General features: G+C 36.3%; 1 protein-coding gene across 2 annotated transcripts in view; it reads left to right on the top strand.

Moving 5' to 3' along the window:
* Positions 1 to 20,406, top strand: part of ERBB4 (erb-b2 receptor tyrosine kinase 4) — a 1,083,293-nt gene that overhangs the window by 737,523 nt on the left and 325,364 nt on the right. For both annotated transcript variants that reach the window (XM_045806650.2, XM_045806649.2), the window contains exon 5: positions 11,690 to 11,755. In XM_045806650.2, coding sequence (XP_045662606.1) covers positions 11,690 to 11,755 — 66 coding nt within the window. The remainder of the gene's footprint in view (positions 1 to 11,689; positions 11,756 to 20,406) is intronic.

Below are 20,406 nucleotides of genomic sequence, written 5' to 3'. Positions count from 1 at the left end.
TTTATTTTAAGTGTGAGGACTTGGAGGATACACACACACACACATACACACACACACACACACACAGAGCTAATTTCCTTTGGTGGATGAAATAATGGCAGGAACACTTCTGGCTGAAGGAGACTTCAGCCATCAGAAGAGTTTGTTTAATACAGTGCCATGGAGCTTCCTAATCTTCCCCAATTTGTTACCCATTTTTCTTTGTTATCTGTCTCAGTGATGTCTCATCTCCCCAACTGACTGCTACAGGCTAGCAATCTGTAACAGAAACTCAGTCTCCATCTCAGATATACTAAGAAAGAGAGGCTATAAGATTAATGACCCTAGCCATAATTATAAAGTCTCAAACCACAGACATTATAAGACCTTTCAAAACTTACTCAGGGTGGAAGAAGCTGAGTTAGCACTATAGTGTGAAGATATTGGCCTCTTCATAAAGAAAATGCTGGGTTATTCAATCTGGGATGCCTACTGTGTTTTTAGTACTGTCAGGAGCTGTGGAGAAGAAATGGTTTGTTCCCTGAATAAGCTTTAAACAATTTCATCCATTATAGTTTTCCTATGATAATTCCTATTTTTTATTAATTCATAGAGGAGAGAGATCTATTCTTGAGGCTGTTAAGTGGAAGGCAGATGAAAGCAGAGGCTGCTTATGGAGACTGTGCACACAGATACTGGGAATTTCTTTATGCTCATAGTCAAATAGAACCAGTAGATCGCTTTTCAGGTAACCACTACTCTGACAGGATTAAAAAATGACAAATGTGGAAATATTCATGGTCTCCCTTCCATACCTGCTCACACATTCCATGTCTGACAGCCTGATCTCCTCAGCCCACTGGACCAAAAGTACACACACACACACACACACACACACACACACACAGTCTTCCCAGAATGTTAGAATGCACACTTAAGATGCTAAAATGGGCAGAAAATGTTTTAACTAGAGAGTTGGATGAAATAAAAGTATTTAAGGAGAATGGCTAAGTCAATCAATGACATAAAGTGATACAGAAGAGAGTAGATGGTGAATGCTTTGTGATGGGAAAAAGGCGGAGGAGAGCTGGTGAGCTTCCTTGGGCAGGGGGAAGGCTGTGAAGAAGAGACTTCATAGGCTGGAAGTATTGTGAGAATTGAGAAAAGATTTAGAACTCTTGCCACCGGCAATGCTTTGGATCCCATTTAATGTCCTCTGAGAGGAGTAAAGTTCACTTGGTTGAATTTCAGCTGCTGAATCATGCCTCTCAAATGTGACACCACTCACACACTGAACACGCAGATGGTTACAACTCCTCAGGGAGCCGTTAGCACCTCTGACAGGCAGTCTCACAGATGAGGGTCCTGGAATGGGCAGGGACCCCAGCATCAGCGACATCTGATCCTCTCCAGCATTCCAAATACTGTTCCACCATGGGTTTCTCTCTACTTTTTTGTGACATACCTTGAAATATTATCTGCCCTTTTTTCCTCCTTCCACGTACACTAGGCTGAAAGGTACAAGACTGTGATATCCCAGTAGCAGAATGAGCTTTCACTGTATTCGGATTATTAGTAGCATTCCTGCTGAGACTGCGGCTTCTCAAAGTTTGCAAAAAGCATGCAGAGACCTCTGAAACCCACTTGTCCCTGTCTGCCAAGCCTGTCAAAGTTTCTATGATGTTACACCCTCCCCCTTTCCTATTACTTGACTGTGATACCTTACTGATCATTTCAGCTCTGTCTGCATAAACACTTCTGTCTCCAGATAACTTGATTTGTCTGCCATATCACCTCTGCCGACTGTCTGCATTTCTTTGTCTCTCTTTGTTGTTCTTTAATATTTTCATATACAATATTTTGAGGGAGGGAAAAAGGAACTAACATTGATTGATGCTTATTACATGCCAGACATTTTACATATGCTATTCCACTTAATCACCCCTAACATATACAAGAAGTATCATCATCTATATTTTTACTAATAAGGAAAGTCAGCTCTTAAGTAAAGTTCCTTACCCAAGATCCTACCAACTGTAAAAAATGGAGAATGAATGCAGATAAAAATGATTTCAAAGCTTATGTTTTCTGCATTTTGCCAGAACTTATGTGAACACTTAGAGCAGATTTGAATGACAATATTCTAAATTGGTGAGGTACACAATACTTTAAAATATTTTATCTTCCCTAAACTACAGGCTATCATTTCCTATTACAGTTATAAAGGCTAATTACTAAAATGTGTTTATATTTAATTGGCTTTGATTTTAGCCCCATCTACTGCTGAACCTCAATAAGCAAGTAATAGAATCAAAGTAAAGGCCAATTAGAAATAAAAAATGTACAAGAACAAAAATTTGTGATAAGCTAATATGCTATGTATAAAAAGGGCTGACATGCTGTAAAGAGACAAGTTTCTGGTTCCACTTAAAGAATGCTTCTGTTTTCTTACCTATAAAATGAGACAAATAACAGTATTTACATTATAATATTGTTGTGCAAATTAAATGAGATACTAAGTGTAAAATACTTAGTCTACTTTTTAGAATGTAGAAAGTGCTCAATAAATGGTAAATGATGTGGCAAGGCTGATGATTTTGGTAACGATGTCTATATTTCATTATGCAGCACGGTGTGAATTTCCATGTATGAGATAAACACTTAAGTACAAAATAATAAAAACAGAGTCAGAGAAGTTAGTTTACCTGCCTACAGAATGAAACAGCCAAAAGCAGAGTGAGAACCAAAATTCTAACCTGTCTCATGCCAGAGAAACTCTGTATGTGTGTATGTCTGTTGATATTTACATGAAATACTGATTTAGAACCACAAATGCAGAAATTTACATTGATCCTTTACATTTTATATTGTTACTTTGAGCTCATCATTTCATTTACCAAGTGCTTTTTAAAATCTGAATGGTTATCTAATGTATTAGCTGTTGCTCCCCCTGCCAGATTTGTTTCATAAGCAAATATGGTAAGCATATTTCAGTTGTTTTATCTAACTCATTGATTAAAAAGTCAAATATGATAGATATATACAAAGGCCTTTGGTACACCGCTAGGAGCAGCACATCAATCTAGACCAGCCAATTCCCTTGTCAAATGTTCTGATACATGTGCCAGTTGTCTGCAAATCTACCAAGTGTTCCAGATCCCATCAGTGTTTTCCAGAAGATATAAAGAATGGTGTGGTTGAGTTCTTTCTGATATCCAAATGATCTTTCCATGAGCTACAAATCTTCTTAAAAATATGATATGAAATTAGTGATATTTTCTTAATGTATATTTTCATTTAAAATATGTTTTCTTCATGTACCAGCAAAATATTGCATTAAGCAAAATGATTGATTGAATTATGGTATGGCTGTATAATGGGAGCAAAATTCACACACACACACAATTGGATTAATGTAATATAACCTAAAAATGTTTAGGATAAAATACAATGTGAAAATAGCAGTTTACAAAACTAGATAGACCACTGCACTATTTAAAAAACAATATTAATATACTTCAAAAAATGAAAAAAAAACAAATGATTTTTATATTCGTCTGCACTTTACAACATTTCTAACTTGAACACGTATTAGAAATAGAATTGAGCAAATCCATCTGGAATATTTAACAGATTGGGTCAGAGAAGCCCTCACTGAGAGGTGGCATCTAAGAAAAGCAGGTAAGCAAGTGAAGCATATGACTGCAGGCTGTCAGAGACAGAGAGGCTCAGGGAGGGGGAATGGGAGGGTCCCAAGTGGAGCGTGCACCTTGTACATCCTGTGAACAGCAGATGAGAGTGTTCAGAGGAGTCTTCCAGGAAGAAAACAGTAGGAGGTAAAGTTACGGATGCATGCCAAATACCGTAGGGCCTTGAAGACCACTGTAAGCATTTTGTCTTTTTTACTTTGAGATGGGAAGTTATTGGAATTTGATCTGGTCTGACTGAGAAGATTGCTCTAACTAATATATTGAGAAGAGATTGTAAAGAAGCCAAGGTAGAAGCTAGGACACGAGTTAGGAGGTTATTGCAATATTCCAAGCAGGAGATGATTGTGGCTTGGTGGTGTGGCTGGTGGGAAATGAATGGACATATATGTATTTTGGAGTTAGTGATAACTAGATAGGCTAATGATTTTGGATTCAAGCTCTGAGAGAAGAAGAGGAGCTGAGGACGATGACTTCAACTTTTTCAGCATGAACTTCTGGAAGGATTGACTGACATTAAGAAGGATTGTTATGATTGATTGATTGATTGATTGATTGATTGAAGACCTTACAGGATAATTTTTGTTGGGGCTGGAAGATCAAGGGTTGAATTTTGGACATGTAAATATTTTGAATGTCTGCTAATCATACAGCTGGAAATGTTTTACAAACAGAAGTATAAGCCTGTACCCTGCATGGTCTGGACTGGAGATATAAATTTTGGAAGGTGTCAGCCTATTAGTGTCACATGAGGATCAACTGAGTTAATATATATAAGAACTTAAAACACTCCTAGAAGGACTACCACCACATACAGCTGAACAGGTTATGCACTGCAGACCTCTGAGGGGGTATCATCTGGGTAGAATATACTCTGAAGGATGCTCATGGATGCTCTTGGTGGCCTTGCTGGTTCATCTTGAGTGCTCGTAAATGTACCTGTCATTATTACTGTTGCTGATTGTGAACAGCAGACACATCTTAATTTATTCTTTAATTCTCCTGGTAAGGTTTTCCAGTTTCTTCAGACCTCTTATTTCTATGTTCAGAAATATATTTGACATTGATTAGTACTAATTCTGTTCCACAGTAGGTGGAATTCCTGTATTCTGCTCTGTGCTAACAGCTACAAACAGTGATAATTGATGCTTTCTAATTACTTGATTTGGAAGAAATGCTCGACAGTATCAAATATGAAATATTTAAGTGTATCAATATGATATAATATCAAGTATGAAATAGTTTTTCAGGAAAAATTTAACTCTATAATTTGAGTCATTTTTTTATTATTGAAGTATGACTTTTCCAAAAACCATTTGGGCCCTGTTACTATTATCCTAAGTTCCTTTCTATTAGTTATAGTAGCCTAAAGAATTTTGGAGGTGTGCTAGGAGTACAGAATTTACAAAACAGTAATATAGATATTGTATCAGATCTTTCCCTTCAATGGGAAATATAATTCCTTTAGTCTGTTAATGTCTATTTTATTTTGTAGTATATATTCCAATACTTCTATCTATCAGTAACTTATGAGCATAGAAGTTTATCAATGTAAGTGATGATCAACAATCTTAAGTTCTAGCTAGATTCTCATCAGATTTCCTCTTGAGTGTGAAATTTGTGTGGATCTGGCCATTCTACCTGAATATGTAGAAGCAAATCTAAACTAGGCATGCTAATGGAGTAGCCAGTTGCCCCCACTACAACTGAAGATGATTTTAGAAAGGCACTCCTAAAGGTTTTCCCACCCCACCCTGTCCAGCTTGTATTTGCACATGAGATTTCTGCCATTAGAATTTCTCCTCTAGATTAATTTGTGTTTACAGAAGTCTTCAGGAAAAATGAAAATTTGCTAAGTAGGCTCAGTACTTCAAACTTTTTCATGATTCCGTGTGCCAGGTAACTGGTTCATCCATTAGCCATGTGTCTGTAATCCTATCTGAGGTGGTACTGGGGGGAAGGGGGAAGATACAGTATGCTCTGGAAATTACAGATCACCAGTGGGGAGTCGAGTCCCTGAGAGGGTGGGTGGATACAAGTGTTTCAGACTAAACTTGATGTATTTTACACTTCTTTTCAAAATCAGTCTGCATCATATGAGTATGTATGCTACTCTAAATCCTTAGGCTATAGATTGCTTGACTGAATAACGCGATGGTGCATGTAGAAAAAAAACAAATTTAATGATGTTGACATTACCTACTTTTTTCAATGCAGTGATTACCTAAAATACTTTAAACTGCTAACTCCTGACTTAATTTATTGCTAGATGAGAAATTCCACCTATATGTATATTTTTTAAATTTGTCTTCCTAGTTAGTGAAAATACTTGCCCATCATTTTTTGAATAGCAAATGTATAAAATTTAAAGCTTTCATCCAATACTTAACTTTCAAGTCATAAGCAAGACAGAAAGATTGAACTGAGATTTGAAGAAAACTGTAAAGTCATTTACATAACAAAAGTGTGGGGATGAACAAACACAGGACAGTGAGAGCTGTCAGATAAGAATAGGCAGAGTATTAACATCTGATAAAAAAAAGAACAATTCTACATACAGTAATATCATTAAATAATGATACTAACATACGATTTGGTTGAATCATATTGTGACTTTACTGTCATATGGGCAGTTTATAATAATTTAAATTTGAAAAAAAAATGTGTGTTTTAGTACTGCTGGGTGTCGGGGGGGGTGCAACTTGCTGGAAATATATCCACAAAACAAGGAGTGCACACTGGGAAATGAGAGACTGCTAGATTTCTACACTGTTTAAATCTGTAAGTTTGGTTACCAAGCATCTGATCAGATGTTACAGTTAAAGCACTGTCTCTAATTTTGTCTATGCTGTTTGGAATTCTATGCCAAACCATTATTTCTTAGACATACTTTGTCATCCGGAACCTTCATCATCAGAATCCCTGGGATTGCTTTTTAAAAATATGGATTCTTGTGAATCCATCCACTCACCCTAGACTATAAGATCAGCCCCTTGCACAGGTTCTCAAATCTCAACACTAACTGTTGGGAACCATAACCTGAAATTCTCTTCTACCCTGCAGACCAAACCACATAATTTCTGTGTGTAAAAATTTGACCAACTCTGTAACACCTGCACAGAGTAAACTCCAACCTTTTTTAGAAGATTTTCAAGATACTTTGTAAGCCTGCGCTCCGGATGCTGTCCCTATGCAAACAGCTCATAGGATTATGAAGTATTCGTTATGGCCCCAAAGAATTGTGTGCATCCATACCTCTGTGTCATTGCTTAGGTTAGTCATTCAGCCTGGAACTTCCTTCCTCTTATCTTCCGACAAACTGGACGTTCAGGCCTGATTGAAATGCCTGCCCCTCCATGGAGTTTTTTTCAAATCCATCCTCTCCACTTTATGCATACCTATATTTTAGCAAATATTATGATTATCGTAATTATTTGCCTATTTTTCTACTTGTTTCCTGGTCCTTGAAAGCTCCTTGAGGGCAGGGCACTTATTTACTCATCTTTTTATTATCCATTCAAGAATAGGGACTGATTTATTGCAGACTTCCAATAAATGTTCCACTTCTCCTTTCTGAATTATAGGGTCATGAAAAAGATACTATTCTCTCACTCTTTCCCCAGTAAAAGAAATTTTAAGAGGTCAAGACTGCCAGTTTTTAAAAGGACTAAAAGAAGAATCCAGGTGTATAACTGCATTGCCTTTAGCTAGAGGCAGTTTGAGGATATAATCTTTTATGGTTGCCAGTGACTTCATATTTTGTAACTCTTCAACTGTCCTGGCGTATTACCTGCAAAAAGCAGTCCAGAGGTACATATTAAATCCCATCTCTGCTGTCAGGTAGTCCCACAAACAAGCAAAACTTCTAGCATGAATTTATGATTCTTAAAAATATCAAAGTGGCTCAGGGACTCTAGTTCCTAAAAAAAAAAAAAAAAAAAAAGAATGCAAAAGCTACATTTTTAATAACTTCTGCTGGACAAGCATAAAAGATGAATTTAGTCATATTTGCTAACTTCTATGATGAATAATGAGTTGTCAAAGTAGAGGTGACTGTGAATTAAAATAATGTTGATGTGCAGTAATCCGCACTTACTTTACAAGATTAAAATGGTTGCTAAAGTGAACAGAAATATTTGTTTAAAATTGTGTTTTATTTTATATTTCACCTTCTTGAGTCAGAATGACAGGAGGTAGGAATATTAATTCGAATAACTATGCTATCACTAAGCTGAATGGAAATGTCAGATTCTTATTTTTTAAGTGGCATATTTCCTCACATAGTTTTAACAAAATTATTGCAATAAACAATGGAAGAGAATCATGTAGCAGATTGAGACTTGGAAATAGGCAGATTCAGATAACACTGGCAACACTGCCCCAAAACATTTCTTCCATTTACATAGACTATTACCTATCTCTTCTTTCGGCTGTCCTCATTTTAAAAACATACTACTAAAGAAGTGATTTAGAAAATTAAGTCAGAGTAAAATAGTTGTGAATATGTGGTCTTTTTTCCTCTTGAAATCAGTCCTCTTGAGACACTTCACGCCTGAGAATCTGAGAATAGAAGATAGAAAGCCCTCAGTAAGATATTGGGCCACAGTTAAAGTTTTTTGTTTTGTTTTTTTTTCTCTTTCTGTAGAGGACACATAAGGGATCCTTCATGGGCCATACTTATCCTCTTCACTGAAATGCTCTGGGCTGATCTCATTTTAGATGTCATATAGATAAATCACTGTATAAGGAAGGGAGTGGACTTCCAAGCCACTAGGCATTATATTGGAAATGGTCCAACTCGACCTGGCTGCAACCAACTCTTGTTGCCTGAGTAAGAGGACTGTTAAAAATGTAGATTTGTTGGCTTCTTTACTTAAACCCTATAAAAGGTGAACAGTAGATACAGAGTAACCAAAATCCTTTCCCCTTAAAATAATTGCTAAATTAATTCTAAACTCTTTTAGAGAAGTCACCATGTCTGTTTCGATACTTAACATAGTTCCTAATACACAGATGCAGAAGGAACTAAAAAAATATTTTGGTTAAATAGATGGAAAGAAGGTAAGGAAAAAAGTTTGTAGTTGTTTTTTGTTTTTTTTTTTTTTTCTATTCTAAGTAGGTAATTAATAAAGAAAACCCTTACCTATCTCCTCATTTTTTGACACTTGTGTGCAGCAGAAATGTTGGAAACAAAAATCTAAAAACATATTTTAAAGCATATTAAACTACATTACCCCATTGTCTATAAGAATCAAACTAAGGTTGCAGACCTGAAAGTATGGCAAATACGTTAATTCAGGAATATCTCATTCACATTTTGGCCAGATATTTTGACACTTACTGAATTGCAACAACTTGGTGAAAATGGTGTTTTCCCAAGGGCTATATATGGCACAGTTTTGAAGACTAAACCTGAACTGAATGTGTCAGCAGATTCCAAAGAGTCAAAGACAGTCAAATGAAGGGCAGGCCAAAATGAGCAACCATTTGTGGAAGCACATTGAGGTCATGCTTTCTCCCACACGTGTGTAGTAACAGAATTCTGAAATGTGGGCGCCAAGTAATCATCCTCTTCTTGGTTTCCAAATGGGTTGAAGGGAATAGAAGACTGAGTAAAATCCCAGAAGAGAGGCAGTTGTTGTTAGCTTCCTTTTATAGCAGTAATAGATATTTTTGTCTAAATTTGAATAAAAAATGGAAACTACAAAACAAAATTCCCTAACAACACGTACATAGTGAAGGTTAAATTATTTAAACTTTGTGTGTGTGTGGGTACTAGGTCATTTGTTTCCAACTAGGTGGGTCTTGCCATGATACTTTGTCAAGAACCATAAACCAAATTTCTAGTAGTGTTCCTTTTTATATTGGATCTAGGCATAGGTCTTAGGGTGGTAAATCAAAACTACAAGAATAAGAAGTAGAAAATGTATAATCTAATAAAAATGGAACACTGAGTTTATTAAAATGTCCAGCATTAGCACTCCCCACCCCCCGCCCCCAGCTACCAAAAGTGCTCTGGTCACAGTGAATACAGCTAAATATTTCATTGGTTGCTAACACAATTAAAGAAGTCATAGATTAAATAGTAGATCATTCTCTGCTTCAGATATCTTTAATTAACAGACCACTTAATGGGTCGATTTAAAAGATTTTAACACATCTAAAGAAATATATTAACCTCAGCTACTTTCCCATAAAAAGTTTGTACTCAGAGTTTTCACTGCTTCCCATTTTGTCTCACAGCCCTTTCTAATTTCCGCTGGTATAAATCAAATTAGATTTATTAGCATTGTACAAAAGAGCTCCAGTAGGTTTTTAATAATAATTATCATTATCACTGATTAAAGTTATATTGTTCAGGCCAGATGGAGTCCTTTTCCTGTCAGCTAGAATGAGCTTGCATTATGTAGTTATAATGTGTTTGGATCGAAATAAACAGATGGCAGAGTGACAGGATTTTATACGCTGGTGACGTCAGCAATAGTGCTTCACAAACAGAAATGCTTTAAATAAACTCTGTCATGGCAAGGATCCTGATACTTTTAAGAAGGTGACTGGGATTGAGCCTAAGTGTTACATTCACTTGGAAATAGTACTGTTCACTTGCAGAAGGGTAGACCATTTGGGTCATTTGGATGGTCTGAGGTTTAGCCTGAGAAAGTGTGTCTGCTGTGAAAGCATTTACCATCACAAGTTCACTCAGGCAGTCTCTTAAGGAGCGAAAAAAAAACTAAACCAAAACAAACCAAAAACTGCCCAAGTTACAAGATCTTTCAAGTTGAAGAGTTAAAACCTATGAGTCAGGGGCGCCTGGGTGGCACAGCGGTTAAGCGTCTGCCTTCGGCTCAGGGCGTGATCCCAGCGTTATGGGATCGAGCCCCACATCAGGCTCTTCCTCTATGAGCCTGCTTCTTCCTCTCCCACTCCCCCTGCTTGTGTTCCCCCTCTCGCTGGCTGTCTCTATCTCTGTCGAATAAATAAATAAAACCTTAAAAAAAAAAAAAAACCTATGAGTCAAGGAAAGAAGGAACATTTGATATAACCCTATTTCATAATTTTTACAACACAGTTTATTACGTTAGAATACACATCTTGTAGGCATGTACTCATTCACAATTAATATTAGAAAATTAACCGAGAAAGATTAATAAGAATTATGTTATAGAAAAGCTTTAGTCTTTAATAGATTTTCATGTGTCCTTTTTAATTCCAAATATAAGCACTTCTATATCCTTATTCCCACAAATATTAGGGTGAACCTAGAAATTTAGGAGCAACCTTCAGAGAAAGTCATTATACGTGATTTCTTCTAGCTAATATTCTTTTGCTGAGTCCTTAGGAGAATTTCTCTGTGGGACAGCTGTATTTGCTGAGCCAAATACCTAGAGTAGCAAAGTCCTTAAGAGGAAGATACTGCTACAGGAGATAAAGGCTTGTATTTGAAAATGAAGGTAGTATCAACAAAATTTTTAAAAGAGGGTATCAAATAATTGAAATTAAACTTTCTAAAAAGCTTATGTTTTAAATGTTTAAAACTTTTTTTAAAAGATTTATTTATTTGAGAGAGAGAGAGGGAGAGAGCACAAGTGTGGGGGTGGGGGGCAGAGGAAGAGAGAGGATCTCAAGCAGACTCCCCCTGAGTGCAGAGCCAACCCCAGGGCTCTGTGTGGGGCTCTGGGGGTTGATCTCACAACCCTGAGATCATGACCTGAGCCAAATCAAGAGTTGGATGCTTAACAGACTGAGCCACCCAGGTGCCCCCAAATGCTTGAAACTTCTTATAAAGTGATGAGAGGATTCTGAGTATCAGGAGATTGTATTTCAGCTTCATATGCACTTGACATTCAGGTTTTGCTACTCAAGTGGGCATTTTATGAGCTATGTTTCAACTATACTATAACATAAAAATCCCCATAAAGGAGCAAGAATATTTAGGTTGAAGAGTTACTCCTACTCAAAGAGTGAAAGATTATAATGTGCATGTGCTTTTTCTTCTTCTACAGGTGGACGTTGTCATAAGTCCTGTACTGGCCGATGCTGGGGACCCACAGAAAATCATTGCCAGACCTGTAAGTGTTCAACACTGAGATGGCATAAGCTTGAAATGGTCAAAGAATTTTAATAATTAATGCTTTTCACACCTCTGGATCATCAGAAACATGAAAATGAGCTTTTGCTTCTTTGTGGTGGATTTGCTCCTATTCAAGTAAACTGCCTAATTTCATAGCTTTCAAATGAAACATAATGTATAATTCCTTCTTATATTTCTTTGTGGTTTCCAGGTTAATGCTATCAACAACATAAATGTGCTGATATTAACCATGATTTAAGAGTCTGTGCATCAGAGAAAGTGAGAAATTCAAATGCATACAAAATGGTAACTCCATTTCAGGTTAACTGAATATCTTTGTACTTTTCCCCAGTAGTTATAACACCTTCATTTATTAGAAAAAGAAAAAAAGAGGAAAAACAAACAAACAGAGCACTGTGTCCCCACTCCATTCTAGGCACAGAGATATTAACTATATGAATTATGGATATAGATTCACTATAAAACAACAGTGTATCTTGCCCTTGCTTATATTGTTTCTTGCCTTAGTCATTGAAGTAAATATAAGCTATCATCACTGCTAAGACATTTAAAAACAAAGTATATTGAATACAAAGACAAGTATCTATTTTTTCTCAGCATTCTTAAATCCATACTTAAATCAGCACTGAACTTTCACTAATCTTAAGGATAAATGGTTTCTTTAAAAAGGAAAAACAAAATACTCTATATAAATGGTAAAGATTTTTCTTCCTGCTGCAATAACAACAGCTGGAATAATATATGGAAAACAGTGTGGTGGCAATTTGAAATGTATTCCTTTATTAGCATAGAAGACACAGAGAATGTTATTGAAAGTATGAATATACAAATATTAGATATTGTGGAAACTTATACTGTTGCATGAAAGTCCAGATATTTCTAATTTGTCTGATTTCATATTTGTTAGATTCTGTTTCAATAAAGAAATATAAAAATAATTACTGTGAGGCACCAAAGAAACAGGTATAGGAAAACTTATTCTCTCATTGGTAAATGATTTCTTTCTTTAAAAAAAAAATAATTCATGGACATTTTCATGTTCAACATTCATAAAATATAAAAGAACATAAAGTAAAAATGTCTTCCCACTTTTGTTCTGCTTCTGTCCTTTAGCCACCCCTCGGCAACAAAATGTTACTGGCTACTTTTGTGTATTTTTCCAGAGACAATTTATGCACACAGTAGGAAATACATATATGTTCCAGCCCATTTTTCACTCAAGTGCTAGCATGCTTTACATGCTGTAATTCACCTTGATGGGTTTTGTTGTTGTTGTTTTGTTTTTTGTTTTTTGTTTGTTTTTTACTCCATGCATATGTGCATGAATTCGCTTGTAGTGTTAATTCCTAGAAGTGGTAGTTATAGGGTCAAGGACATGTGTTTATGCAGTTTGATAGAGATCACTAACATGGAAATCATGTTCTCTGTAAAGTTTGTGAAAGTTTTCTCTGCCAGAAGCAATGTATATGAATTCCTGTTTCCCTATTCCCTGGGTAAAACAGTGTATTATCAAGCTTTCAGGTCTTTGTCAAAAAGTTAGATGAAACATGGTATCTCAGTGTAGACTAAAATTAACTTATTTGACAGAAATACTGTTTTATGGCAGCTATGTTTTGGCAAGAAGTTTAAGTAGGATTGTAAAGATGAGATTAATGTGTGAAATAAATTCATTACAATATTTGTAGACAATGTTTTAACAGCAAAGTAGTTGAAACTGAGTTGCACACAATGCTGAAATAACATTGATGTGACCATTTGCACAAAGTCAAGATTTCTAAAATATAAAAGAATGGTTGTGATACTCTTTGATGAAGTGGCAAGTAACCATGGAAATTTTAAAAGTGTGCAGAGGTCCACAGGTCCTCTCATGGCAAACAACTTCTGAGATGTCAAACTTAAAAATGAAGTTTTACTTGTTCACTTCCTTCTTTTACAAAGGGATCAATGACACTTCCAGCCTGGCTGCTTGTTGTGGCTGGGCTCCTCTTGTGGGTCCACCCACCCACCCCTGGTCTTCTGGAGAGGGAGGGGACCCTCAGGCCAGCCAAGCTCGCCTCACATTCTTGAGGCCTGCAAGTTAGATCTGGGAAATGTAGAAGCCTACCTGGGCTGCTTTCTGTTGCTAGCTTACATTTAGGGAATGCTACTTTGAATTCCTTTCTTCTGCTGGGTAGCGAGGCATAAAATGCCTACTACTGTGTTGTTCCTCCACTTCAGGGTCCCAAACCAGTTTGCCTTTGTCTCAACACCTTTCAAAGTTCTCCTTTGCATTATTGCCTTTTGCATAATTTCCATGATATACTGTTCTTAGTAAGGAAGGCCAGGGAAAAGCAAGTTTATGCCATTATTTCTGGACCAGAAGTCCCATGTAGTACTTTTAATAATACTATTAGTGAGTGACGTCAAATAAAACTATCTTAATTAATTTAATAATTTTTGCATTTTATATGATTTTTGTAGAAGAGAAAAATATAGTACAAATTATTCTTTCTTTGTCATCGTAGTAGTAGTAGTAGTAGTAATATTTTAGTGCTGAATGATAGTTCTTTAATTGATAGGGAGCCAAAGTTTTGGAAATCACTCTATTAAAAGATAGAATGAGAAAACAGCACACATGAGTTTTCTCCAACTTTGAAAATTAAATATGCCTTCAATTTGTACAGCACTCAAAATTCTGAAACTTTTAATTAATTTTAAGAGATTTGGTTATGTTAGTAAAAAATATACAAAAGTTAGTAAAAAATCATAATTTTCACCAACATCTCTTATTCTTATAGTAGATGACTTTTGGGATAATTGCCAAGCAGACACCTGTCTTCCTCTGAGAACTACCCCCTTCTAGAGGGGTGAGTCATTGAAGCCATGTTTGTTTTGTGTGATGCTCTCACCTTAGTCACAGAGCAGTGTTTCTCAACCAGAGGTGACCTTGCCCCCAGGGAACATTTGATAATGTCTGAATATTTTTGGTGTTACAACACTGAGTCAGGGTTGGGGGAGCATGAATTGGCATCTGGTAGGCAGAGGCCAGGGGTGCGGCCATACATCCTACAGTGTCCAGGAGAACCTCACTCCACCCCCACCCAAGCAAAGAATACTTATTCAGCATGAAATTTTAAAAGTACTGAAGGTTGAGAATGAGAAACCTTGTAATAAGAGTAAATATTGCCCAACGCTGGGCCAGTGAGATTCTCTTCCCAGAAAATTTGGACCTGGGATCCAGAAATTCTGGTTATACTACCTTAGAAATTTGAACTTGAGGAGATAGAAAACCTAGTGGACGCTTCCATTTTGAACCTGGTAAATAAATCAGTCCTACAGAGGCAAACAAAATCAGAGACACAGAGAGAGTAACAGTTCTTACCTACTGATTCCCTGGCCTTCATGAATTGTAGCTGCACTTCTATCTTTAGTTGCTTTAAGAAACACAAGGTTCTTCTAGTACATTTAAATGAGTGTTTTACTTGCCACCAAGTGGGGGTGGGAGGCAGTCTTGACTAAGAAAATCATCAAGCTTCATCAAAACATCAGCATGAAGTCATTTAATTCACCTAATTTTTCAGCATAGAAATTAGGCTTACTATATAATGACCTAAAATTAGCTTAATAGTCACATGCCTACTCCACAGAGTCTATTAAAATTAAATTCAACAAGCATTTGTATGTATCTGATATGTGCAAATATAAACTTCAGAATAGTATGTCTTTGCAAGGATCTTTATAATTTATAAAAAGCTTTCCTTTTAAAATTTACTTTCACCATATTTCTGTGATTTAAAGAAGACAGTTACCGTTTACCTCATTTACAATTGGGGAAATGTACATTGAAGAAATGATCGGGGAGTTGTTAAATTTACACAGCTAATACCTGGGATTTCAACCCGAGGGTCCTGAGTCTAAAGATAAAACGGTTTCCTTGTATACCATATTGTACAGTCCAGCTTCCTGGACGAGGACACTGGATTTGAAATCAGCCAGAGGAGACAAATCCCAGTTCTTTCCATTCTGTGTCATGGGAAACTGATGTAATCTTTCTAAATCTCAGTTACCAAATCTAAAAATGGAGATAATTACACTTACCTCAGAGGGTTGTTGTTTTGGAATCAAATTCAATGCAGTAATGTAGTCGAAATGCTTAAATACCTTTTGGCATATACTAAGGACCTAATAATAGCTAATATTTTAGTAAGTTAAAGGAGATACTGTTAGAAAACATAATCCTTCTTAAATATGAATGAATAGATGTGGAAGTGAAATTCCTGGTAGCTCTACCCTGTGAAGATTACTGACACCCACAGCTGAAAAGGAAAAAGGCAAAATCCCTAAGAGTGAAGTGGAGGGTACTTGCCTTCAACATTTGCTCCTGTTCTCTCTGTCCCTGTTTGAGCTACTTGAAAGGTAAATTACTTACCCATATTTCAAGTGCCCACCATTCCGAGGCAAAATGTATTTTGGAACTCCTCAAAGACATACTTATTTTAAGACCTGAATTTTAGAAATATGTTTTGTTGTTGTTGTTGTTGTTGTTTTTAGAATGAGACTTTGTGAGAGATTCTATAGAGATTCTAAATTTTGAATTTGATCATATGTGATCAGAAGTTTTTGAAAATGTGAAATTTTTCAGGCTTGGTTTAGATTTCTCATAGCCTTTCTGTTAGTTAAAATATATTACTTAATGCTAGGCCCACTTGGGAGACACTTTTCTCTGAACTGTGACTGAATTTTTTTTAAAAATCAGAAAATCTAGACTGTGCAAGCTTTATGTTGTTTTTTTTCCCCCCTAAGATTTTATTTGTTTATTTATTTGAGAGAGAGTGAGAGAGCACAAGTAGGAGGAAGGGGAAGAGAGAGAAGCAGGCTCTCTGCTGAACAGGGAGCCCAATGTGAGGCTCGATCTAGAATGCTGAGATCATGACCTGAGCCAAAGGCAGACTCTTAACCGACTGAGCCACCCAGGCGCCCCAAGACTATGCAAGTTTTTGACAATATTCTGGTTTTGTTGATTGGCCATACAAAAGTACGTTTTAGGATCCCAAAGATGTAGTCTTACATTGTTTAGAAATGATTTCTTTTCTGGTGACTGAAATAAATACACTTCAGCGAGGGCTTCTCTGCAGATACTCAATTTCATGATTTGCCAAATATTTTCCTGTCTTCTGTGGATAATTATTTTTGAGATTTACCATACATTAGGGAAAGAAGGTAAAAGTATTTAAAAACCCTGCAAGTCAGCTCAGGAAACGGAAATTAAGAATACATTTCACTCACCACAGCATATCAATGCTGAATCTTCCCACAGGTGTCTCTCCCTAAAACAGCAAATGTGCCAGGAATTATCCTCTGTGTCACTAAATGGCAAGAAGTCTTGGTAGAGACAAAAGATTCAGGCTCTGAGAGAACAAGTCCCCGATAATGAATGCCTTGTTAAGGTGAAATGAAGCAGAGTGGTAATCAGAGTGAAAACATCTCTGAATAGAGAAATGGCAAAACAAAAATGCCGAGCACAACAATGGTAAGCTTGAGGGGAGGTCTGCCAGAGGCAGGAGTTTTAAAAAGAAGAAATGAGGAAGAAGTTTTTGGTTTTGTTTTTAATAGATCTAGTGAAATGGAGAGTGTGAACAAATTGACAGCTTACTATGGACAATAGCTCCATAGGCATACCTCTAGATATTGCAATAGAATTGTGTACATTTTAAGCAAAATTTAGTAACATTTTGCAATTAATTTTGTGTACTGGGTTGGGTGATACAGTGAGCTTTGGTTACGTGTTGAATAATGTTTAGTGTGTCATTTTTCCCCTATAGCATTTAATAATGTTCAGACTATCCACTCGAGAGCCAACAGCTATTTTTTTAATCTTTTCATTTAAAATATAAAATATTTTTCTAGACAAATTCCTTAAAAACAATCCTTAGACAACCTAAAGAATTTTAAAAATTTTAAGGTAAGTAGATTTTGCTTGTAGTATCTAACCAAGCGTTCCATTTTTACTGCTTTACTCCTGACTCTGACTTTCTAAAGTAACTGAACTCCTTCTCCTTAAATCCTTTGTCATGTAAATGTTAGAACTGACCCTGTAAGCCTTGCAGGAATATCTCTGACAGAGATGCCGTTTAAAAAGGAAGGAAGGAAGGAAGGAAGGAAGGAAGGAAGGAAGGAAGGAAGGAAAGAAAGAAAGAAAGAAAGAAAGAAAGAAAGAAAGAAAGAAAGAAAGAAAGAAAGAAAGAAAGAAAGAAAGAAAGAAAAAAATTCAACTGAGTAAATTTAAAGATCGAATTGGCTTTATTCAATGATTCATGAATCAGACAACATCCCGTTTAGCAAACAGAAGGGAACTCGGAGGTGCTGTTCGGAATGAAGGGATTCCTAGGCTAAAGGAGGGTGGGACAAGGAAGTTAATGGTGGATTATTTCAGGCAAGTCTACCTTCCCTTAGGGGAAGGCGGGGGAGGGGGGGTTTTATCAGGCAGATTTTCACACTAGTTCTGACCCGGAAATTTCAGACTGACTGGTTTAAAATTCCACTCCTGGGAAAAGCTGAAACTGCAGTTAGGTTAGGTATTAAGTCTTGGTGGGGCTTAACAAACGTGACTCCATTTTGGGCCTGTTGTTTCTTATTAACATGGCAAAAGGTCAAAGTAGAACTTAGGAAGGGACCCTGAGAGCAGCATTGCATGGAGCAGAGGCTCTAGCTTGAAAGGACTTCTCCGCTCAGTTAAATCATGGCTGCACTGCTCCACGGCACAGCTTAAGTAAATTGATTCAGTGGATTAATGTAGTCATGTCAGGGGAGACAAACTTATCTGCTATGTGAAGTCTGAAGCTTATACGAGTATTATTTAGCAAGCTTACTAGTAAGAATGACAACTCTCTCTATTCATAAGAACTGTGTCCTAAGGTCTGAACTCTATAAGTTTAGGTGTGAGAGAGACTAAGCTTTAAGAAATAAATAATAATGATTAAAGGAACGAAGTTATCTCTGTCCCACAAGATATATGAAGCACACTTATCTCATTTAAAATAGATACTGCGTGTCCTTTTTTATCTTTCAGCACGGTATCAGGCCAGCTGTCTCCAGCCTCCCCATTATCAGGCAGGGTGTTGTTCATTTTACACATTCCTTTACCCTTCTAGACCTGGTGCCATCTCAGTTAGGCACTGTGTTTTGAGGAAGGAGGGAGTAAAAACATATATCAGAATATTACAGCTTGATTCTCCCAACCTTTGTACAAATTTTGTAGTAAAGGAGTTATGCCTTCAACTTCTGATTATTTAACTGGAAGTTGCTCGGCTGATTCCCACTCCAAATACTCAGTCTTCTCAGTTCCTTTACAGGTGAACATTTCTTGCTTAGAAACTAATTGAAAAGGGTAAGTGCATTTGACAATAGCCCTCTTACCCCCCCCCAAAAAAAAAGTTTGTCTCCTAAACCAAAATATCACAGCACAAGAATTAATGAGGAATACACATTTCAACTATTGGCGTGAACAAATATACTTCTGTCCATGGAAATGTCCATTAAATCAATTAAAGCTAAGGCATTATTTTAATCAAATGAAAATTTGTGGTGGACTTCCTCCCTTACTTCTGTATTCTCCCTAGCCAGATTATCTCATAATCCTTTATTTTAAATTAAAAATAGAATGTCATTAAAATTAACACAAGCTGTGTATTTGTTCTGTTGTAGTTAACTATAAATGGAGGGTACTAGTATATTGGCAAAGTAAAAACTTATTCCAAACAACACTTTATGTTATTTAATGTTTCTATACAGATGTTACAGAATATGCTAGAAATATTAAGAATTATTTAGCATTTTCCTCAGTAATTTGTTATATTGTGCACAAAGAAAATTACTTTCAGTAGTTGCAATATACAAAAACTTTCAGTTTAATAATAGAAAAATAAATAACTTGGCCTGGCTTATGGATTCTACTTACTTTTATTTATTTTATTTTATTTTATTTTATTTTTTAAGATTTTATTTATTTATTTTGACAGAGAGAGGGAGTGAGCACAAACAGGGGGAGGGGCAGAGGGAGACAGAGAAGCAGGCTCTCCGCTGAGCAAGGAGCCCCATGTGGGGCTTGATCCTGGGACTCTAAGACCATGACCTGAACCGAAGGCAGATGCTTAACCAACTGAGCCACTCAGGCACCCCTCTATTTACTTTTAGTGCAAACTTTAGAAATATATATATATGCAGATATATAGATAACAATATATAGCCTTTTGATTCTAAAATATGTCTGAAATTTAGAGTATTAAAATCTAAGAAAATAATTATGTATTTTTGTTCCTCAAAGTTTCAGCAAGAAATTGTAACAGCTGAAAACTAAATTGTACTTTTTTTCCATGAAATTTCCAAAAATTTCCTGTAGTTTATAAAATCAAAATGACAAATTATGAAAATAATAAGTTAATTACGTACACGCCTACACATACAATTTATCTGAAGTGTAATTGCATTTACAACTTTTGTGGAACAAATGTTGTTTAAAAAGGTAATTCCAGTGTGGCAAATATCCAATTAGGGCAGAGAAAAGCAAATGGGAGCTAATGGGGAAAAGAGAGCTGAGCCAGCAGGCTCAATCAATCAGGATAACAGCGAGCCTTTGTAAAAAGCCAACAT

This window comes from Ursus americanus, chromosome 1 (genome assembly GCF_024610735.1).
Source record: "Ursus americanus isolate L20-20 chromosome 1, mUrsAme1.1.p, whole genome shotgun sequence".
In the NCBI taxonomy this organism is placed as follows: Eukaryota; Metazoa; Chordata; class Mammalia; order Carnivora; family Ursidae; genus Ursus; species Ursus americanus.
The sequence above is the reverse complement of the archived record's forward strand: the minus strand, read 5'-3'. Positions and strand labels throughout refer to the sequence as shown.